We start from the raw sequence: 26,393 nt of genomic DNA, 5'->3' as shown, positions 1-26,393 counted from the left end.
CCCACCGGACACCGCTGCGGCCCCTGTACGACGGGCCCTTCCGCGTGCTGGAGACCGGGGCGAAGCACTTCACCCTGGACATCGGCGGTACTCCTGACCGCGTGTCTGTGGACCGCCTCAAACCGGCCCACCTCGACGTGGACCACCCCCCGCCAGTGGCTCAGCCCCCGCGTTGGGGCCGCCCCCCGGCGGGCGGACCCCCGGCACCGCCAAACCCCGCCGGCACGCCGCCCCCCGGTCCCGCACCCATCCCAGTGGCAGCCGGTGGCATCCCGGCATCCCAGACGCCGCCAGCCGCCAGAGGGCGCTTCGGCCGGGTCATCCGTTTGCCCCGCAAACTGACCCTTCAGGTGCGCGGGAATTCTGGGGGGGCGCGTGTGGCGGACACGATGGCTCGCTGGCGCGATGACATCATTCCGCGCACCAGGAGGGTGTCGGCCACGCCCGAGGGGTAGGCGTGGCTTCGGGATATACACGGGGCTCACAGCCCCAAGCAGCAAGCACGGCAGTGCTATAGTTTGATCCTTGGAATAAAGACGCTTTTGATTACATACGTTGTTGCTTCCTTTATTGGCAAGACAAGTCGTGCGCATAGCACCGCACTACAATACGAAACAAGTTTCACTGCGATGCCAATTGCCATTTGTTGAATGACGTCACGGTCACGCACCTCTTGTTGAAGTTGAGTCGAAGAGCCTAATAATCTACAAATAATCCGGAAGAATTCCCATGCTTTAAACGCGCGTCATGTTAAGGTGTATAGAGAAGCTTACCATGTCCTTCCACAGCATGGCATTATAATTAAAAAATAAATAACAAAAATAATGATAACATTGTAACAAAGCATACATTAATTAATCTAATAACATTAATAACAATAATAACATTAGTATTATTTGCCAATAATAATAACGAACGTTTAAACCCCCCTCCACCACCCTCTCCACACGGCAACGAAACAAGCTTCACTACGCATCCCGATTGCCATTTGTTGAATCTTGAATGACGTCACGCACCTTTTTCAAATTTATTCCAGCAAGCGCCATCAGCATTTCACAGCGACAACTATTTGTCTTGTCACTTTTGTGAATTGTGAATAGTGAGCATCTTCCATCCTTATGTAATAAGGTATGTACAGTTTAAATTCGCTGTCAATTATAATGCATTAACAACCGATATTTGCCGAAATGATTGTCAAAGTGTGCACTGGGCACGAATAATTTTTATTTCTTTTTTTTTGTATACAAGATCGAGGCTCGTGAAAGAGCGAACATTAATCACACAAAAAGTCAAACCGACACCTAAAACACAAAATAAGGGGAGCGGTAGACAAGATGGGGAGAGAGGGGGAAGGACACAAACACAACATTTGAGAGCAGGGACATCGAGAGATCTGTGGGAGGGAGAGGGCTTGGGGGGAGGTGGGAGAGGTATAAAACATATGGACACTGCAAGGACTTCCAGGAAAGAAGTTGGAATTTCAAAAAAGTGTATCTGGGGTGAATTAGTGGGGGTAGAAAAGATCAAGGTTTTGGATGGGGGAAGATAAGAGATGGTGGTGAACAGCTGTTTTAAAGACCTGGAGGGAGGAGTGGGATTGAAGGGAGTGGGGGAGTTTGTTCCAGAGGCGGGAGAAAAGAGGAATGAAAGAGTGAAGGTGAGCAGAGAGCCTAGACTTTGACAGTTTAACCATAAGAGGGTTGCAGGCAGATCTTGTGCGACCTGTAGGAATATTAGGGGGACAGAGCACAGAGAGAGAGCTGGGGGGGCAAGGCCGAAGAGGAGTCGGTAGAAGACAGAAAGACCACCAACCTGCCTGCGGTGAGAGGGTGAAAGGCCCTCGGAGTTACCTTCATCGCAGGAGATTCCAATGATTCTGAAAGCTTTGGCCTCAACAGCGTGAAGCCGAGCTAGGTGTGAGGCAGGAGCACCGGCCCAGAGGTATTCCATTGAGCTGCGGTATTCCATATCCCTGGTCACACATCATCCATCGCTCCCCATCCCTGGTCACTCATCATCCATTGCTCCCCATCCCTGGTCACTCATCATCCATCGCTCCCCAACCTTGGTCACACATCATCCATCGCGCCCCATCCCTGGTCACACATCATCCTTCGTGCCCCATCCTTGGTCACACATCATCCCTCGCTCCCCATCCCTGGTCACACATCCTCCATTGCTCCCCATCCCTGATCACACATCATCTCTCGCGCCCCATCCCTGGTCACACATCCTCCATTGCTCCCCATCCCTGGTCACACATCATCCCTCGCGCCCCATCCCTGGTCACACATCATCCATTGCTCCCCATCCCTGGTCACACATCATCCCTCGTGCCCCATCCCTGGTCACACATCATCCATTGCTCCCCATCCCCAGTCACTCATCATCCATCGCTCCTCATCCCATCACTCTTCATCCATCGCTCCCCATCCCTGGTCACACATCATCCATCGCTCCCTATCCCTTGTCACACATCATCCATTACTCCCTATCCCTGGTCAGGGGCGCCGCCAGGGATTTTGGGCCCCATGAAAAGATATCACAATGGGCCCCGATGAAGCATGCGCGCACAATTTTACCTCATGTTCTAATAATTTTTAGGGCCCCTGTCAGTGCAGGGCCCTTGGAATCATCCGAACATTTCCCCCCTTCACAGCGCCCCTGTCCCTGGTCACTCATCATCCATCGCTACCCATCCCTGGTCACTCATCATCCATCGCTCCCTATCCCTGGTCACTCATCATCCATTGCTCCCCATCCCTGGTCACATCATCCATCAATCCCTATCCCTGGTCACTGATCATCCATCGCTCCCCATCCCTAGTCACTCATCATCCATCGCGCCCCATCCCTGGTCACACATCATCCCTCGCGCCCCATCCCTGGTCACAATCATCCCTCGCGCCCCATCCCTGGTCACACATCATCCCTAGTCACTCATCATCCATCGCGCCCCATCCCTGGTCACACATCATCCCTCGCGCCCCATCCCTGGTCACACATCATCCTTCGCGCCCCATCCCTGGTCACACATCATCCATCGATCCCCATCCCTGGTCACTCATCATCCATCGCTCCCCATCCCTGGTCACTCATCATCCATCGCTCCCCATCCCTGGTCACACATCATCCATCGCTCCCCATCCCTGGTCACTCATCATCCATCGTGCCCCATCCCTGGTCACTCATCATCCATCGCGCCCCATCCCTGGTCACATCATCCATCGCTCCCCGTCCCTGGTCACACATCATCCATCACTCCCCATCCCTAGTCACTCATCATCCATCGTGCCCCATCCCTGGTCACACATCATCCCTCGCGCCCCATCCCTGGTCACTCATCATCCATCGCGCCCCATCCCTGGTCACACATCATCCCTCGCGCCCCATCCCTGATCACACATCATCCATCACTCCCCATCCCTGGTCACACATCATCCCTCGCTCCCCATCCCTGGTCACACATCCTCCATTGCTCCCCATCCCTAGTCACACATCATCCATCGCTCCCCATCCCTGGTCACACATCCTCCATTGCTCCCCATCCCTAGTCACACATCATCCATCGCTCCCCATCCCTGGTTACTCATCATCCCTCGCTCCCCATCCCTGGTCACACATCATCCATCGCTCCCCATCCCTGGTCACTCATCATCTATTGCTCCCCATCCCTGGTTATTTAACCCATAAAGTGCCGGATTTCCTCATTATTTCCGCAAAATGATTGTTCCTCATCGGCTTTTGTCCACCAATTAAAAGGAAGCTTTTATAAGTTACCCTGGGTATTGTACATTGTAAGAAAGGTCATGATTCGTTGTTTGGGATGACGTCAGTCTAAGCTCATTTGCAAACGAGTCGTGGCCTGGACACGCCCATATAATGACCATATTTTCCATTGGGGCCGCGATCGCCGCCAGCAGGTCGACCTGTACGTGTGGGCCACGGGCGTGGCCCGGGGCACTTTATGGGTTTGGTCTCCTCACCTGGTTGACCAATCTGTGGGTTCGTCTCCTCACCTGGTTGACCAATCTGTGGGCTCGTCTCCTCACATTGGTTGACCAATCTGTAGAAGGAACCGAGCAGGACTGATGGGCCAATTTGTCTCTGTCATCACAAAAGAGTAAGGCAAGATCACGTGACGCTGCTACCGCATCTCATGTCCGAACAATGCTGAATGGATAAATACCTGTAACACAATAGTTAGTTAGTTATAATATGCAAGTACAATTGTGAGTTAATTAGTTATTTGAATTCCCGGATCTTCTTGGAGGGACTTCCGGTTGTTGTTTTTTGGGCGTGGAGAGGAAGGCGGAAGTGAGGCCTTGAGATGCTGAAACAGTGTAACTACTGTAACTCTTGGTTTGTCCTGCGCTCCATTTGGAGTCGTTCTGTTTGGCTGTTCGGTTCTGGATTTAAGTTTCTCACCTTGGAAGAAACACGTCTCCTGCTCCTTTGGTTCATCTATTTATATGTAGCACCCACGAACAAATCTGATGTTCACCTATTAGTATTACCGTCTGCGAGCACCTGTTCACCCAACACTCACCCATACCCCCACGTGTCATTATATCGGCGAGCACCTGTTTACCCCTCTCACCTTCACCCCATACCCCAACGTATCACTATATCGGCGAGCACCTGTTTACCCCTCTCACCTTCACCACATACCCCCACGTATCACTATATCGGCGAGCACCTGTTTACCCCTCTCACCTTCACCACATACCCCCACGTATCACTATATCGGCGAGCACCTGTTTACCCCTCTCACCTTCATCCCATACCCCCACGTATCACGATATCTGCGAGCACCTGTTTACCCCTCTCACCTTCACCACATACCCCCACGTATCACTATATCGGCAAGCACCTGTATACCCCTCTCACCTTCACCACATACCCCCACGTATCACTATATCGGCGAGCACCTGTTTACCCCTCACCTTCACCCCATACCCCTACGTATCACTATATCGGCGAGCACCTGTTTGCTCCTCTCACCTTCACCCCATACCCCCACGTATCACGATATCTGCGAGCACCTGTTTACCCCTCTCACCTTCACCACATACCCCCACGTATCACTATATCGGCGAGCTCCTGTTTACCCCTCTCACCTTCACCACATACCCCCACGTATCACGATATCTGCGAACACCTGTTTACCCCTCTCACCTTCACCACATACCCCCACGTATCACTATATCGGCGAGCACCTGTTTACTCCTCTCACCTTCACCACATACCCCCACGTATCACTATATCGGCGAGCACCTGTTTACTCCTCTCACCTTCACCACATACCCCCACGTATCACTATATCGGCGAGCACCTGTTTACTCCTCTCACCTTCACCACATACCCCCACATATCACTATATCGGCGAGCACCTGTTTACCTCTCACCGCATACCCCCACGTTTCACTATATCGGCGAGCTCCTGTTTACCCCTCTCACCTTCACCACATACCCCTACGTATCACTATATCTGCGAGCACCTGTTTACCCCTCTCACCTTCACCACATACCCCTACGTATCACTATATCTGCGAGCACCTGTTTACCCCTCTCACCTTCACCACATAACCCTACGTATCACTATATCGGCGAGCACATGTTTACCCCTCTCACCTTCACCACATACCCCTACGTATCACTCTATCTTCGAGCACCTGTTTACCCCTCTCACCTTCACCACATACCCCTACGTATTACGATATCGGTGAGCACCTGTTTACCCCTCTCGCCTTCACCACGTACCCCTACGTATCACTATATCGGCGAGCACCTGTTTACTCCTCTCACCTTCACTACATACCCCCACGTATCACTATATCGGCGAGCACCTGTTTACTCCTCTCATCTTCACCACATACCCCCACGTATCACTATATCGGCGAGCACATGTTTACCCCTCTCAGCTTCACCGCATACCCCCACGTATCACTATATCGGCGAGCACCTGTTTACCCCTCTCAGGTTCACCGCATACCCCCACGTATCACTATATCTGCGAGCACCTGTTTACCCCTCTCACCTTCACCCCATACCCCCACGTATCACTATATCTGCGAGCACCTGTTTACCCCTCTCACCTTCACCCCATACCCCCACGTATCACGATATCTGCGAGCACCTGTTTACCTCTCTCACCTTCACCACATACCCAACGTATCACTATATCGGCGAGCACCTGTTTACACCTCTCACCTTCACCACATACCCATACGTATCACTATATCGGCGAGCACCTGTTTACCCCTCTCACCTTCACCACATACCCCGACGTATCACTATATCTGCGAACACCTGTTTACCCCTCTCACCTTCATCCCATACCCTACGTATCACTATATCGGTGAGCACCTGTTTACCCCTCTCACCTTCACCACATACCCATACGTATCACGAAATCTGCGAGCACCTGTTTACCCCTCTAACCTTCACCACATACCCCTCCGTATCACAATATCTGCAAGCACCTGTTTACCCCTCTCACCTTCACCCCATACCCCCACGTATCACGATATCTGCGAGCAGCTGTTTACCCCTCTCACCTTCACCCCATACCCCCACGTATCACGATATCTGCGAGCACCTGTTTTCCCCTCTCACCTTCACCCCATACCCCCACGTATCACGATATCTGCGAGCACCTGTTTACCCCTCTCACCTTCACCCCATACCCTACGTATCACTATATCGGCGATCACCTGTTTACCCCTCTCACCTTCACCCCATACCCATACGTATTACTATATCTGCGAGCACCTGTTTACCCCTCTCACCTTCACCACATACCCCCACGTATCACAATATCTGCGAGCACCTGTTTACCCCTCTCACCTTCACCCCATACCCCCACGCATCACGAAATCTGCGAGCACCTGTTTACCCCTCTCACCTTCACCACATACCCAACGTATCACTATATCGGCGAGCACCTGTTTACCCCTCTCACCTTCACCACATACCCATACGTATCACTATATCGGCGAGCACCTGTTTACCCCTCTCACCTTCACCACATACCCCCACGTATCACTATATCTGCGAACACCTGTTTACCCCTCTCACCTTCACCCCATACCCCCACGTATCACTATATCGGCGAGCACCTGTTTACCCCTCTCACCTTCATCCCATACCCCCACGTATCACGATATCTGCGAGCACCTGTTTACCCCTCTCACCTTCACCACATACCCCCACGTATCACTATATCGGCAAGCACCTGTATACCCCTCTCACCTTCACCACATACCCCCACGTATCACTATATCGGCGAGCACCTGTTTACCCCTCACCTTCACCCCATACCCCTACGTATCACTATATCGGCGAGCACCTGTTTGCTCCTCTCACCTTCACCCCATACCCCCACGTATCACGATATCTGCGAGCACCTGTTTACCCCTCTCACCTTCACCACATACCCCCACGTATCACTATATCGGCGAGCTCCTGTTTACCCCTCTCACCTTCACCACATACCCCCACGTATCACGATATCTGCGAACACCTGTTTACCCCTCTCACCTTCACCACATACCCCCACGTATCACTATATCGGCGAGCACCTGTTTACTCCTCTCACCTTCACCACATACCCCCACGTATCACTATATCGGCGAGCACCTGTTTACTCCTCTCACCTTCACCACATACCCCCACGTATCACTATATCGGCGAGCTCCTGTTTACCCCTCTCACCTTCACCACATACCCCTACGTATCACTATATCTGCGAGCACCTGTTTACCCCTCTCACCTTCACCACATACCCCTACGTATCACTATATCTGCGAGCACCTGTTTACCCCTCTCACCTTCACCACATAACCCTACGTATCACTATATCGGCGAGCACCTGTTTACCCCTCTCACCTTCACCACATACCCCTACGTATCACTCTATCTTCGAGCACCTGTTTACCCCTCTCACCTTCACCACATACCCCTACGTATTACGATATCGGTGAGCACCTGTTTACCCCTCTCGCCTTCACCACGTACCCCTACGTATCACTATATCGGCGAGCACCTGTTTACTCCTCTCACCTTCACTACATACCCCCACGTATCACTATATCGGCGAGCACCTGTTTACTCCTCTCATCTTCACCACATACCCCCACGTATCACTATATCGGCGAGCACATGTTTACCCCTCTCAGCTTCACCGCATACCCCCACGTATCACTATATCGGCGAGCACCTGTTTACCCCTCTCAGGTTCACCGCATACCCCCACGTATCACTATATCTGCGAGCACCTGTTTACCCCTCTCACCTTCACCCCATACCCCCACGTATCACTATATCTGCGAGCACCTGTTTACCCCTCTCACCTTCACCCCATACCCCCACGTATCACGATATCTGCGAGCACCTGTTTACCCCTCTCACCTTCACCACATACCCAACGTATCACTATATCGGCGAGCACCTGTTTACACCTCTCACCTTCACCACATACCCATACGTATCACTATATCGGCGAGCACCTGTTTACCCCTCTCACCTTCACCACATACCCCGACGTATCACTATATCTGCGAACACCTGTTTACCCCTCTCACCTTCATCCCATACCCTACGTATCACTATATCGGTGAGCACCTGTTTACCCCTCTCACCTTCACCACATACCCATACGTATCACGAAATCTGCGAGCACCTGTTTACCCCTCTAACCTTCACCACATACCCCTCCGTATCACAATATCTGCAAGCACCTGTTTACCCCTCTCACCTTCACCCCATACCCCCACGTATCACGATATCTGCGAGCAGCTGTTTACCCCTCTCACCTTCACCCCATACCCCCACGTATCACGATATCTGCGAGCACCTGTTTTCCCCTCTCACCTTCACCCCATACCCCCACGTATCACGATATCTGCGAGCACCTGTTTACCCCTCTCACCTTCACCCCATACCCTACGTATCACTATATCGGCGATCACCTGTTTACCCCTCTCACCTTCACCCCATACCCATACGTATTACTATATCTGCGAGCACCTGTTTACCCCTCTCACCTTCACCACATACCCCCACGTATCACAATATCTGCGAGCACCTGTTTACCCCTCTCACCTTCACCCCATACCCCCACGCATCACGAAATCTGCGAGCACCTGTTTACCCCTCTCACCTTCACCACATACCCAACGTATCACTATATCGGCGAGCACCTGTTTACCCCTCTCACCTTCACCACATACCCATACGTATCACTATATCGGCGAGCACCTGTTACCCCTCTCACCTTCACCACATACCCCCACGTATCACTATATCTGCGAACACCTGTTTACCCCTCTCACCTTCACCCCATACCCCCACGTATCACTATATCGGCGAGCACCTGTTTACCCCTCTCACCTTCATCCCATACCCCCACGTATCACGATATCTGCGAGCACCTGTTTACCCCTCTCACCTTCACCACATACCCCCACGTATCACTATATCGGCAAGCACCTGTATACCCCTCTCACCTTCACCACATACCCCCACGTATCACTATATCGGCGAGCACCTGTTTACCCCTCACCTTCACCCCATACCCCTACGTATCACTATATCGGCGAGCACCTGTTTGCTCCTCTCACCTTCACCCCATACCCCCACGTATCACGATATCTGCGAGCACCTGTTTACCCCTCTCACCTTCACCACATACCCCCACGTATCACTATATCGGCGAGCTCCTGTTTACCCCTCTCACCTTCACCACATACCCCCACGTATCACGATATCTGCGAACACCTGTTTACCCCTCTCACCTTCACCACATACCCCCACGTATCACTATATCGGCGAGCACCTGTTTACTCCTCTCACCTTCACCACATACCCCCACGTATCACTATATCGGCGAGCACCTGTTTACTCCTCTCACCTTCACCACATACCCCCACGTATCACTATATCGGCGAGCACCTGTTTACTCCTCTCACCGCATACCCCCACGTATCACTATATCGGCGAGCTCCTGTTTACCCCTCTCACCTTCACCACATACCCCTACGTATCACTATATCTGCGAGCACCTGTTTACCCCTCTCACCTTCACCACATACCCCTACGTATCACTATATCTGCGAGCACCTGTTTACCCCTCTCACCTTCACCACATAACCCTACGTATCACTATATCGGTGAGCACCTGTTTACCCCTCTCACCTTCACCACATACCCCTACGTATCACTCTATCTTCGAGCACCTGTTTACCCCTCTCACCTTCACCACATACCCCTACGTATTACGATATCGGTGAGCACCTGTTTACCCCTCTCGCCTTCACCACGTACCCCTACGTATCACTATATCGGCGAGCACCTGTTTACTCCTCTCACCTTCACTACATACCCCCACGTATCACTATATCGGCGAGCACCTGTTTACTCCTCTCATCTTCACCACATACCCCCACGTATCACTATATCGGCGAGCACATGTTTACCCCTCTCAGCTTCACCGCATACCCCCACGTATCACTATATCGGCGAGCACCTGTTTACCCCTCTCAGGTTCACCGCATACCCCCACGTATCACTATATCTGCGAGCACCTGTTTACCCCTCTCACCTTCACCCCATACCCCCACGTATCACTATATCTGCGAGCACCTGTTTACCCCTCTCACCTTCACCCCATACCCCCACGTATCACGATATCTGCGAGCACCTGTTTACCCCTCTCACCTTCACCACATACCCAACGTATCACTATATCGGCGAGCACCTGTTTACACCTCTCACCTTCACCACATACCCATACGTATCACTATATCGGCGAGCACCTGTTTACCCCTCTCACCTTCACCACATACCCCGACGTATCACTATATCTGCGAACACCTGTTTACCCCTCTCACCTTCATCCCATACCCTACGTATCACTATATCGGTGAGCACCTGTTTACCCCTCTCACCTTCACCACATACCCATACGTATCACGAAATCTGCGAGCACCTGTTTACCCCTCTAACCTTCACCACATACCCCTCCGTATCACAATATCTGCAAGCACCTGTTTACCCCTCTCACCTTCACCCCATACCCCCACGTATCACGATATCTGCGAGCAGCTGTTTACCCCTCTCACCTTCACCCCATACCCCCACGTATCACGATATCTGCGAGCACCTGTTTTCCCCTCTCACCTTCACCCCATACCCCCACGTATCACGATATCTGCGAGCACCTGTTTACCCCTCTCACCTTCACCCCATACCCTACGTATCACTATATCGGCGATCACCTGTTTACCCCTCTCACCTTCACCCCATACCCATACGTATTACTATATCTGCGAGCACCTGTTTACCCCTCTCACCTTCACCACATACCCCCACGTATCACAATATCTGCGAGCACCTGTTTACCCCTCTCACCTTCACCCCATACCCCCACGCATCACGAAATCTGCGAGCACCTGTTTACCCCTCTCACCTTCACCACATACCCAACGTATCACTATATCGGCGAGCACCTGTTTACCCCTCTCACCTTCATCCCATACCCCCACGTATCACGATATCTGCGAGCACCTGTTTACCCCTCTCACCTTCACCACATACCCCCACGTATCACTATATCGGCAAGCACCTGTATACCCCTCTCACCTTCACCACATACCCCCACGTATCACTATATCGGCGAGCACCTGTTTACCCCTCACCTTCACCCCATACCCCTACGTATCACTATATCGGCGAGCACCTGTTTGCTCCTCTCACCTTCACCCCATACCCCCACGTATCACGATATCTGCGAGCACCTGTTTACCCCTCTCACCTTCACCACATACCCCCACGTATCACTATATCGGCGAGCTCCTGTTTACCCCTCTCACCTTCACCACATACCCCCACGTATCACGATATCTGCGAACACCTGTTTACCCCTCTCACCTTCACCACATACCCCCACGTATCACTATATCGGCGAGCACCTGTTTACTCCTCTCACCTTCACCACATACCCCCACGTATCACTATATCGGCGAGCACCTGTTTACTCCTCTCACCTTCACCACATACCCCCACGTATCACTATATCGGCGAGCACCTGTTTACTCCTCTCACCTTCACCACATACCCCCACATATCACTATATCGGCGAGCACCTGTTTACCTCTCACCGCATACCCCCACGTATCACTATATCGGCGAGCTCCTGTTTACCCCTCTCACCTTCACCACATACCCCTACGTATCACTATATCTGCGAGCACCTGTTTACCCCTCTCACCTTCACCACATACCCCTACGTATCACTATATCTGCGAGCACCTGTTTACCCCTCTCACCTTCACCACATAACCCTACGTATCACTATATCGGCGAGCACCTGTTTACCCCTCTCACCTTCACCACATACCCAACGTATCACGATATCTGCGAGCACCTGTTTACCCCTCTCACCTTCACCACATACCCAACGTATCACTATATCGGCGAGCACCTGTTTACACCTCTCACCTTCACCACATACCCATACGTATCACTATATCGGCGAGCACCTGTTTACCCCTCTCACCTTCACCACATACCCCGACGTATCACTATATCTGCGAACACCTGTTTACCCCTCTCACCTTCATCCCATACCCTACGTATCACTATATCGGTGAGCACCTGTTTACCCCTCTCACCTTCACCACATACCCATACGTATCACGAAATCTGCGAGCACCTGTTTACCCCTCTAACCTTCACCACATACCCCTCCGTATCACAATATCTGCAAGCACCTGTTTACCCCTCTCACCTTCACCCCATACCCCCACGTATCACGATATCTGCGAGCAGCTGTTTACCCCTCTCACCTTCACCCCATACCCCCACGTATCACGATATCTGCGAGCACCTGTTTTCCCCTCTCACCTTCACCCCATACCCCCACGTATCACGATATCTGCGAGCACCTGTTTACCCCTCTCACCTTCACCCCATACCCTACGTATCACTATATCGGCGATCACCTGTTTACCCCTCTCACCTTCACCCCATACCCATACGTATTACTATATCTGCGAGCACCTGTTTACCCCTCTCACCTTCACCACATACCCCCACGTATCACAATATCTGCGAGCACCTGTTTACCCCTCTCACCTTCACCCCATACCCCCACGCATCACGAAATCTGCGAGCACCTGTTTACCCCTCTCACCTTCACCACATACCCAACGTATCACTATATCGGCGAGCACCTGTTTACCCCTCTCACCTTCATCCCATACCCCCACGTATCACGATATCTGCGAGCACCTGTTTACCCCTCTCACCTTCACCACATACCCCCACGTATCACTATATCGGCAAGCACCTGTATACCCCTCTCACCTTCACCACATACCCCCACGTATCACTATATCGGCGAGCACCTGTTTACCCCTCACCTTCACCCCATACCCCTACGTATCACTATATCGGCGAGCACCTGTTTGCTCCTCTCACCTTCACCCCATACCCCCACGTATCACGATATCTGCGAGCACCTGTTTACCCCTCTCACCTTCACCACATACCCCCACGTATCACTATATCGGCGAGCTCCTGTTTACCCCTCTCACCTTCACCACATACCCCCACGTATCACGATATCTGCGAACACCTGTTTACCCCTCTCACCTTCACCACATACCCCCACGTATCACTATATCGGCGAGCACCTGTTTACTCCTCTCACCTTCACCACATACCCCCACGTATCACTATATCGGCGAGCACCTGTTTACTCCTCTCACCTTCACCACATACCCCCACGTATCACTATATCGGCGAGCACCTGTTTACTCCTCTCACCTTCACCACATACCCCCACATATCACTATATCGGCGAGCACCTGTTTACCTCTCACCGCATACCCCCACGTATCACTATATCGGCGAGCTCCTGTTTACCCCTCTCACCTTCACCACATACCCCTACGTATCACTATATCTGCGAGCACCTGTTTACCCCTCTCACCTTCACCACATACCCCTACGTATCACTATATCTGCGAGCACCTGTTTACCCCTCTCACCTTCACCACATAACCCTACGTATCACTATATCGGCGAGCACCTGTTTACCCCTCTCACCTTCACCACATACCCCTACGTATCACTCTATCTTCGAGCACATGTTTACCCCTCTCACCTTCACCACATACCCCTACGTATTACGATATCGGTGAGCACCTGTTTACCCCTCTCGCCTTCACCACGTACCCCTACGTATCACTATATCGGCGAGCACCTGTTTACTCCTCTCACCTTCACTACATACCCCCACGTATCACTATATCGGCGAGCACCTGTTTACTCCTCTCATCTTCACCACATACCCCCACGTATCACTATATCGGCGAGCACATGTTTACCCCTCTCAGCTTCACCGCATACCCCCACGTATCACTATATCGGCGAGCACCTGTTTACCCCTCTCAGGTTCACCGCATACCCCCACGTATCACTATATCTGCGAGCACCTGTTTACCCCTCTCACCTTCACCCCATACCCCCACGTATCACTATATCTGCGAGCACCTGTTTACCCCTCTCACCTTCACCCCATACCCCCACGTATCACGATATCTGCGAGCACCTGTTTACCCCTCTCACCTTCACCACATACCCAACGTATCACTATATCGGCGAGCACCTGTTTACACCTCTCACCTTCACCACATACCCATACGTATCACTATATCGGCGAGCACCTGTTTACCCCTCTCACCTTCACCACATACCCCGACGTATCACTATATCTGCGAACACCTGTTTACCCCTCTCACCTTCATCCCATACCCTACGTATCACTATATCGGTGAGCACCTGTTTACCCCTCTCACCTTCACCACATACCCATACGTATCACGAAATCTGCGAGCACCTGTTTACCCCTCTAACCTTCACCACATACCCCTCCGTATCACAATATCTGCAAGCACCTGTTTACCCCTCTCACCTTCACCCCATACCCCCACGTATCACGATATCTGCGAGCAGCTGTTTACCCCTCTCACCTTCACCCCATACCCCCACGTATCACGATATCTGCGAGCACCTGTTTTCCCCTCTCACCTTCACCCCATACCCCCACGTATCACGATATCTGCGAGCACCTGTTTTCCCCTCTCACCTTCACCCCATACCCCCACGTATCACGATATCTGCGAGCACCTGTTTTCCCCTCTCACCTTCACCCCATACCCCCACGTATCACGATATCTGCGAGCACCTGTTTACCCCTCTCACCTTCACCCCATACCCATACGTATTACTATATCTGCGAGCACCTGTTTACCCCTCTCACCTTCACCACATACCCCCACGTATCACAATATCTGCGAGCACCTGTTTACCCCTCTCACCTTCACCCCATACCCCCACGCATCACGAAATCTGCGAGCACCTGTTTACCCCTCTCACCTTCACCACATACCCAACGTATCACTATATCGGCGAGCACCTGTTTACCCCTCTCACCTTCACCACATACCCATACGTATCACTATATCGGCGAGCACCTGTTTACCCCTCTCACCTTCACCACATACCCCCACGTATCACTATATCTGCGAACACCTGTTTACCCCTCTCACCTTCACCCCATACCCCCACGTATCACTATATCGGCGAGCACCTGTTTACCCCTCTCACCTTCATCCCATACCCCCACGTATCACGATATCTGCGAGCACCTGTTTACCCCTCTCACCTTCACCACATACCCCCACGTATCACTATATCGGCAAGCACCTGTATACCCCTCTCACCTTCACCACATACCCCCACGTATCACTATATCGGCGAGCACCTGTTTACCCCTCACCTTCACCCCATACCCCTACGTATCACTATATCGGCGAGCACCTGTTTGCTCCTCTCACCTTCACCCCATACCCCCACGTATCACGATATCTGCGAGCACCTGTTTACCCCTCTCACCTTCACCACATACCCCCACGTATCACTATATCGGCGAGCTCCTGTTTACCCCTCTCACCTTCACCACATACCCCCACGTATCACGATATCTGCGAACACCTGTTTACCCCTCTCACCTTCACCACATACCCCCACGTATCACTATATCGGCGAGCACCTGTTTACTCCTCTCACCTTCACCACATACCCCCACGTATCACTATATCGGCGAGCACCTGTTTACTCCTCTCACCTTCACCACATACCCCCACGTATCACTATATCGGCGAGCACCTGTTTACTCCTTTCACCGCATACCCCCACGTATCACTATATCGGCGAGCTCCTGTTTACCCCTCTCACCTTCACCACATACCCCTACGTATCACTATATCTGCGAGCACCTGTTTACCCCTCTCACCTTCACCACATACCCCTACGTATCACTATATCTGCGAGCACCTGTTTACCCCTCTCACCTTCACCACATAACCCTACGTATCACTATATCGGCGAGCACCTGTTTACCCCTCTCACCTTCACCACATACCCCTACGTATCACTCTATCTTCGAGCACCTGTTTACCCCTCTCACCTTCACCACATACCCCTACGTATTACGATATCGGTGAGCACCTGTTTACCCCTCTCGCCTTCACCACGTACCCCTACGTATCACTATATCGGCGAGCACCTGTTTACTCCTCTCACCTTCACTACATACCCCCACGTATCACTATATCGGCGAGCACCTGTTTACTCCTCTCATCTTCACCACATACCCCCACGTATCACTATATCGGCGAGCACATGTTTACCCCTCTCAGCTTCACCGCATACCCCCACGTATCACTATATCGGCGAGCACCTGTTTACCCCTCTCAGGTTCACCGCATACCCCCACGTATCACTATATCTGCGAGCACCTGTTTACCCCTCTCACCTTCACCCCATACCCCCACGTATCACTATATCTGCGAGCACCTGTTTACCCCTCTCACCTTCACCCCATACCCCCACGTATCACGATATCTGCGAGCACCTGTTTACCCCTCTCACCTTCACCACATACCCAACGTATCACTATATCGGCGAGCACCTGTTTACACCTCTCACCTTCACCACATACCCATTCGTATCACTATATCGGCGAGCACCTGTTTACCCCTCTCACCTTCACCACATACCCCGACGTATCACTATATCTGCGAACACCTGTTTACCCCTCTCACCTTCATCCCATACCCTACGTATCACTATATCGGTGAGCACCTGTTTACCCCTCTCACCTTCACCACATACCCATACGTATCACGAAATCTGCGAGCACCTGTTTACCCCTCTAACCTTCACCACATACCCCTCCGTATCACAATATCTGCAAGCACCTGTTTACCCCTCTCACCTTCACCCCATACCCCCACGTATCACGATATCTGCGAGCAGCTGTTTACCCCTCTCACCTTCACCCCATACCCCCACGTATCACGATATCTGCGAGCACCTGTTTTCCCCTCTCACCTTCACCCCATACCCCCACGTATCACGATATCTGCGAGCACCTGTTTACCCCTCTCTCCTTCACCCCATACCCTACGTATCACTATATCGGCGATCACCTGTTTACCCCTCTCACCTTCACCCCATACCCATACGTATTACTATATCTGCGAGCACCTGTTTACCCCTCTCACCTTCACCACATACCCCCACGTATCACAATATCTGCGAGCACCTGTTTACCCCTCTCACCTTCACCCCATACCCCCACGCATCACGAAATCTGCGAGCACCTGTTTACCCCTCTCACCTTCACCACATACCCAACGTATCACTATATCGGCGAGCACCTGTTTACCCCTCTCACCTTCACCACATTCCCATACGTATCACTATATCGGCGAGCACCTGTTTACCCCTCTCACCTTCACCACATACCCCCACGTATCACTATATCTGCGAACACCTGTTTACCCCTCTCACCTTCACCCCATACCCCCACGTATCACTATATCGGCGAGCACCTGTTTACCCCTCTCACCTTCATCCCATACCCCCACGTATCACGATATCTGCGAGCACCTGTTTACCCCTCTCACCTTCACCACATACCCCCACGTATCACTATATCGGCAAGCACCTGTATACCCCTCTCACCTTCACCACATACCCCCACGTATCACTATATCGGCGAGCACCTGTTTACCCCTCACCTTCACCCCATACCCCTACGTATCACTATATCGGCGAGCACCTGTTTGCTCCTCTCACCTTCACCCCATACCCCCACGTATCACGATATCTGCGAGCACCTGTTTACCCCTCTCACCTTCACCACATACCCCCACGTATCACTATATCGGCGAGCTCCTGTTTACCCCTCTCACCTTCACCACATACCCCCACGTATCACGATATCTGCGAACACCTGTTTACCCCTCTCACCTTCACCACATACCCCCACGTATCACTATATCGGCGAGCACCTGTTTACTCCTCTCACCTTCACCACATACCCCCACGTATCACTATATCGGCGAGCACCTGTTTACTCCTCTCACCTTCACCACATACCCCCACGTATCACTATATCGGCGAGCACCTGTTTACTCCTCTCACCGCATACCCCCACGTATCACTATATCGGCGAGCTCCTGTTTACCCCTCTCACCTTCACCACATACCCCTACGTATCACTATATCTGCGAGCACCTGTTTACCCCTCTCACCTTCACCACATACCCCTACGTATCACTATATCTGCGAGCACCTGTTTACCCCTCTCACCTTCACCACATAACCCTACGTATCACTATATCGGCGAGCACCTGTTTACCCCTCTCACCTTCACCACATACCCCTACGTATCACTCTATCTTCGAGCACCTGTTTACCCCTCTCACCTTCACCACATACCCCTACGTATTACGATATCGGTGAGCACCTGTTTACCCCTCTCGCCTTCACCACGTACCCCTACGTATCACTATATCGGCGAGCACCTGTTTACTCCTCTCACCTTCACTACATACCCCCACGTATCACTATATCGGCGAGCACCTGTTTACTCCTCTCATCTTCACCACATACCCCCACGTATCACTATATCGGCGAGCACATGTTTACCCCTCTCAGCTTCACCGCATACCCCCACGTATCACTATATCGGCGAGCACCTGTTTACCCCTCTCAGGTTCACCGCATACCCCCACGTATCACTATATCTGCGAGCACCTGTTTACCCCTCTCACCTTCACCCCATACCCCCACGTATCACTATATCTGCGAGCACCTGTTTACCCCTCTCACCTTCACCCCATACCCCCACGTATCACGATATCTGCGAGCACCTGTTTACCCCTCTCACCTTCACCACATACCCAACGTATCACTATATCGGCGAGCACCTGTTTACACCTCTCACCTTCACCACATACCCATACGTATCACTATATCGGCGAGCACCTGTTTACCCCTCTCACCTTCACCACATACCCCGACGTATCACTATATCTGCGAACACCTGTTTACCCCTCTCACCTTCATCCCATACCCTACGTATCACTATATCGGTGAGCACCTGTTTACCCCTCTCACCTTCACCACATACCCATACGTATCACGAAATCTGCGAGCACCTGTTTACCCCTCTAACCTTCACCACATACCCCTCCGTATCACAATATCTGCAAGCACCTGTTTACCCCTCTCACCTTCACCCCATACCCCCACGTATCACGATATCTGCGAGCAGCTGTTTACCCCTCTCACCTTCACCCCATACCCCCACGTATCACGATATCTGCGAGCACCTGTTTTCCCCTCTCACCTTCACCCCATACCCCCACGTATCACGATATCTGCGAGCACCTGTTTACCCCTCTCACCTTCACCCCATACCCTACGTATCACTATATCGGCGATCACCTGTTTACCCCTCTCACCTTCACCCCATACCCATACGTATTACTATATCTGCGAGCACCTGTTTACCCCTCTCACCTTCACCACATACCCCCACGTATCACAATATCTGCGAGCACCTGTTTACCCCTCTCACCTTCACCCCATACCCCCACGCATCACGAAATCTGCGAGCACCTGTTTACCCCTCTCACCTTCACCACATACCCAACGTATCACTATATCGGCGAGCACCTGTTTACCCCTCTCACCTTCACCACATACCCATACGTATCACTATATCGGCGAGCACCTGTTTACCCCTCTCACCTTCACCACATACCCCCACGTATCACTATATCTGCGAACACCTGTTTACCCCTCTCACCTTCACCCCATACCCCCACGTATCACTATATCGGCGAGCACCTGTTTACCCCTCTCACCTTCATCCCATACCCCCACGTATCACGATATCTGCGAGCACCTGTTTACCCCTCTCACCTTCACCACATACCCCCACGTATCACTATATCGGCAAGCACCTGTATACCCCTCTCACCTTCACCACATACCCCCACGTATCACTATATCGGCGAGCACCTGTTTACCCCTCACCTTCACCCCATACCCCTACGTATCACTATATCGGCGAGCACCTGTTTGCTCCTCTCACCTTCACCCCATACCCCCACGTATCACGATATCTGCGAGCACCTGTTTACCCCTCTCACCTTCACCACATACCCCCACGTATCACTATATCGGCGAGCTCCTGTTTACCCCTCTCACCTTCACCACATACCCCCACGTATCACGATATCTGCGAACACCTGTTTACCCCTCTCACCTTCACCACATACCCCCACGTATCACTATATCGGCGAGCACCTGTTTACTCCTCTCACCTTCACCACATACCCCCACGTATCACTATATCGGCGAGCACCTGTTTACTCCTCTCACCTTCACCACATACCCCCACGTATCACTATATCGGCGAGCACCTGTTTACTCCTCTCACCTTCACCACATACCCCCACATATCACTATATCGGCGAGCACCTGTTTACCTCTCACCGCATACCCCCACGTATCACTATATCGGCGAGCTCCTGTTTACCCCTCTCACCTTCACCACATACCCCTACGTATCACTATATCTGCGAGCACCTGTTTACCCCTCTCACCTTCACCACATACCCCTACGTATCACTATATCTGCGAGCACCTGTTTACCCCTCTCACCTTCACCACATAACCCTACGTATCACTATATCGGCGAGCACCTGTTTACCCCTCTCACCTTCACCACATACCCCTACGTATCACTCTATCTTCGAGCACCTGTTTACCCCTCTCACCTTCACCACATACCCCTACGTATTACGATATCGGTGAGCACCTGTTTACCCCTCTCGCCTTCACCACGTACCCCTACGTATCACTATATCGGCGAGCACCTGTTTACTCCTCTCACCTTCACTACATACCCCCACGTATCACTATATCGGCGAGCACCTGTTTACTCCTCTCATCTTCACCACATACCCCCACGTATCACTATATCGGCGAGCACATGTTTACCCCTCTCAGCTTCACCGCATACCCCCACGTATCACTATATCGGCGAGCACCTGTTTACCCCTCTCAGGTTCACCGCATACCCCCACGTATCACTATATCTGCGAGCACCTGTTTACCCCTCTCACCTTCACCCCATACCCCCACGTATCACTATATCTGCGAGCACCTGTTTACCCCTCTCACCTTCACCCCATACCCCCACGTATCACGATATCTGCGAGCACCTGTTTACCCCTCTCACCTTCACCACATACCCAACGTATCACCATATCGGCGAGCACCTGTTTACACCTCTCACCTTCACCACATACCCATACGTATCACTATATCGGCGAGCACCTGTTTACCCCTCTCACCTTCACCACATACCCCCACGTATCACTATATCTGCGAACACCTGTTTACCCCTCTCACCTTCATCCCATACCCTACGTATCACTATATCGGTGAGCACCTGTTTACCCCTCTCACCTTCACCACATACCCATACGTATCACGAAATCTGCGAGCACCTGTTTACCCCTCTAACCTTCACCACATACCCCTCCGTATCACAATATCTGCAAGCACCTGTTTACCCCTCTCACCTTCACCCCATACCCCCACGTATCACGATATCTGCGAGCAGCTGTTTACCCCTCTCACCTTCACCCCATACCCCCACGTATCACGATATCTGCGAGCACCTGTTTTCCCCTCTCACCTTCACCCCATACCCCCACGTATCACGATATCTGCGAGCACCTGTTTACCCCTCTCACCTTCACCCCATACCCTACGTATCACTATATCGGCGATCACCTGTTTACCCCTCTCACCTTCACCCCATACCCATACGTATTACTATATCTGCGAGCACCTGTTTACCCCTCTCACCTTCACCACATACCCCCACGTATCACAATATCTGCGAGCACCTGTTTACCCCTCTCACCTTCACCCCATACCCCCACGCATCACGAAATCTGCGAGCACCTGTTTACCCCTCTCACCTTCACCACATACCCAACGTATCACTATATCGGCGAGCACCTGTTTACCCCTCTCACCTTCACCACATACCCATACGTATCACTATATCGGCGAGCACCTGTTTACCCCTCTCACCTTCACCACATACCCCCACGTATCACTATATCTGCGAACACCTGTTTACCCCTCTCACCTTCACCCCATACCCCCACGTATCACTATATCGGCGAGCACCTGTTTACCCCTCTCACCTTCATCCCATACCCCCACGTATCACGATATCTGCGAGCACCTGTTTACCCCTCTCACCTTCACCACATACCCCCACGTATCACTATATCGGCAAGCACCTGTATACCCCTCTCACCTTCACCACATACCCCCACGTATCACTATATCGGCGAGCACCTGTTTACCCCTCACCTTCACCCCATACCCCTACGTATCACTATATCGGCGAGCACCTGTTTGCTCCTCTCACCTTCACCCCATACCCCCACGTATCACGATATCTGCGAGCACCTGTTTACCCCTCTCACCTTCACCACATACCCCCACGTATCACTATATCGGCGAGCTCCTGTTTACCCCTCTCACCTTCACCACATACCCCCACGTATCACGATATCTGCGAACACCTGTTTACCCCTCTCACCTTCACCACATACCCCCACGTATCACTATATCGGCGAGCACCTGTTTACTCCTCTCACCTTCACCACATACCCCCACGTATCACTATATCGGCGAGCACCTGTTTACTCCTCTCACCTTCACCACATACCCCCACGTATCACTATATCGGCGAGCACCTGTTTACTCCTCTCACCGCATACCCCCACGTATCACTATATCGGCGAGCTCCTGTTTACCCCTCTCACCTTCACCACATACCCCTACGTATCACTATATCTGCGAGCACCTGTTTACCCCTCTCACCTTCACCACATAACCCTACGTATCACTATATCGGCGAGCACCTGTTTACCCCTCTCACCTTCACCACATACCCCTACGTATCACTCTATCTTCGAGCACCTGTTTACCCCTCTCACCTTCACCACATACCCCTACGTATTACGATATCGGTGAGCACCTGTTTACCCCTCTCGCCTTCACCACGTACCCCTACGTATCACTATATCGGCGAGCACCTGTTTACTCCTCTCACCTTCACTACATACCCCCACGTATCACTATATCGGCGAGCACCTGTTTACTCCTCTCATCTTCACCACATACCCCCACGTATCACTATATCGGCGAGCACATGTTTACCCCTCTCAGCTTCACCGCATACCCCCACGTATCACTATATCGGCGAGCACCTGTTTACCCCTCTCAGGTTCACCGCATACCCCCACGTATCACTATATCTGCGAGCACCTGTTTACCCCTCTCACCTTCACCCCATACCCCCACGTATCACTATATCTGCGAGCACCTGTTTACCCCTCTCACCTTCACCCCATACCCCCACGTATCACGATATCTGCGAGCACCTGTTTACCCCTCTCACCTTCACCACATACCCAACGTATCACTATATCGGCGAGCACCTGTTTACACCTCTCACCTTCACCACATACCCATACGTATCACTATATCGGCGAGCACCTGTTTACCCCTCTCACCTTCACCACATACCCGACGTATCACTATATCTGCGAACACCTGTTTACCCCTCTCACCTTCATCCCATACCCTACGTATCACTATATCGGTGAGCACCTGTTTACCCCTCTCACCTTCACCACATACCCATACGTATCACGAAATCTGCGAGCACCTGTTTACCCCTCTAACCTTCACCACATACCCCTCCGTATCACAATATCTGCAAGCACCTGTTTACCCCTCTCACCTTCACCCCATACCCCCACGTATCACGATATCTGCGAGCAGCTGTTTACCCCTCTCACCTTCACCCCATACCCCCACGTATCACGATATCTGCGAGCACCTGTTTTCCCCTCTCACCTTCACCCCATACCCCCACGTATCACGATATCTGCGAGCACCTGTTTACCCCTCTCACCTTCACCCCATACCCTACGTATCACTATATCGGCGATCACCTGTTTACCCCTCTCACCTTCACCCCATACCCATACGTATTACTATATCTGCGAGCACCTGTTTACCCCTCTCACCTTCACCACATACCCCCACGTATCACAATATCTGCGAGCACCTGTTTACCCCTCTCACCTTCACCCCATACCCCCACGCATCACGAAATCTGCGAGCACCTGTTTACCCCTCTCACCTTCACCACATACCCAACGTATCACTATATCGGCGAGCACCTGTTTACCCCTCTCACCTTCACCACATACCCATACGTATCACTATATCGGCGAGCACCTGTTTACCCCTCTCACCTTCACCACATACCCCCACGTATCACTATATCTGCGAACACCTGTTTACCCCTCTCACCTTCACCCCATACCCCCACGTATCACTATATCGGCGAGCACCTGTTTACCCCTCTCACCTTCATCCCATACCCCCACGTATCACGATATCTGCGAGCACCTGTTTACCCCTCTCACCTTCACCACATACCCCCACGTATCACTATATCGGCAAGCACCTGTATACCCCTCTCACCTTCACCACATACCCCCACGTATCACTATATCGGCGAGCACCTGTTTACCCCTCACCTTCACCCCATACCCCTACGTATCACTATATCGGCGAGCACCTGTTTGCTCCTCTCACCTTCACCCCATACCCCCACGTATCACGATATCTGCGAGCACCTGTTTACCCCTCTCACCTTCACCACATACCCCCACGTATCACTATATCGGCGAGCTCCTGTTTACCCCTCTCACCTTCACCACATACCCCCACGTATCACGATATCTGCGAACACCTGTTTACCCCTCTCACCTTCACCACATACCCCCACGTATCACTATATCGGCGAGCACCTGTTTACTCCTCTCACCTTCACCACATACCCCCACGTATCACTATATCGGCGAGCACCTGTTTACTCCTCTCACCTTCACCACATACCCCCACGTATCACTATATCGGCGAGCACCTGTTTACTCCTCTCACCTTCACCACATACCCCCACATATCACTATATCGGCGAGCACCTGTTTACCTCTCACCGCATACCCCCACGTATCACTATATCGGCGAGCTCCTGTTTACCCCTCTCACCTTCACCACATACCCCTACGTATCACTATATCTGCGAGCACCTGTTTACCCCTCTCACCTTCACCACATACCCCTACGTATCACTATATCTGCGAGCACCTGTTTACCCCTCTCACCTTCACCACATAACCCTACGTATCACTATATCGGCGAGCACCTGTTTACCCCTCTCACCTTCACCACATACCCCTACGTATCACTCTATCTTCGAGCACCTGTTTACCCCTCTCACCTTCACCACATACCCCTACGTATTACGATATCGGTGAGCACCTGTTTACCCCTCTCGCCTTCACCACGTACCCCTACGTATCACTATATCGGCGAGCACCTGTTTACTCCTCTCACCTTCACTACATACCCCCACGTATCACTATATCGGCGAGCACCTGTTTACTCCTCTCATCTTCACCACATACCCCCACGTATCACTATATCGGCGAGCACATGTTTACCCCTCTCAGCTTCACCGCATACCCCCACGTATCACTATATCGGCGAGCACCTGTTTACCCCTCTCAGGTTCACCGCATACCCCCACGTATCACTATATCTGCGAGCACCTGTTTACCCCTCTCACCTTCACCCCATACCCCCACGTATCACGATATCTGCGAGCACCTGTTTACCCCTCTCACCTTCACCACATACCCAACGTATCACTATATCGGCGAGCACCTGTTTACACCTCTCACCTTCACCCCATACCCCCACGTATCACGATATCGGCGAGCACCTGTTTACACCTCTCACCTTCACCACATACCCATACGTATCACTATATCGGCGAGCACCTGTTTACC

At 52.1% G+C, this 26,393-nt stretch overlaps 1 protein-coding gene across 8 annotated transcripts in view; it reads left to right on the top strand.

Moving 5' to 3' along the window:
• The first annotated feature begins 945 nt into the window (after positions 1-945).
• LOC137412761 (uncharacterized) overlaps positions 946-26,393 on the top strand; it is a 130,494-nt gene continuing 105,046 nt past the window's right edge. For 2 of the 8 annotated variants that reach the window (XM_068098060.2, XM_068098054.2), the window contains exon 1: positions 4,301-4,343. In XM_068098060.2, coding sequence (XP_067954161.2) covers positions 4,331-4,343 — 13 coding nt within the window. In that variant the 5' untranslated portion in view covers positions 4,301-4,330. Of the gene's footprint in view, positions 1,129-1,764; positions 1,942-3,856; positions 4,124-4,293; positions 4,344-26,393 lie in introns of those variants that run through there. The other 6 variants (XM_068098058.2, XM_078782938.1, XM_068098059.2 and 3 more) reach the window with 6 other exon arrangements.

The sequence above is a fragment of the Myxine glutinosa genome, chromosome 8, assembly GCF_964187855.1.
Source record: "Myxine glutinosa chromosome 8, kmMyxGlut1.1, whole genome shotgun sequence".
NCBI lineage: Eukaryota > Metazoa > Chordata > Myxini > Myxiniformes > Myxinidae > Myxine > Myxine glutinosa.
This window is presented reverse-complemented; position numbering and strand designations above follow the sequence as displayed.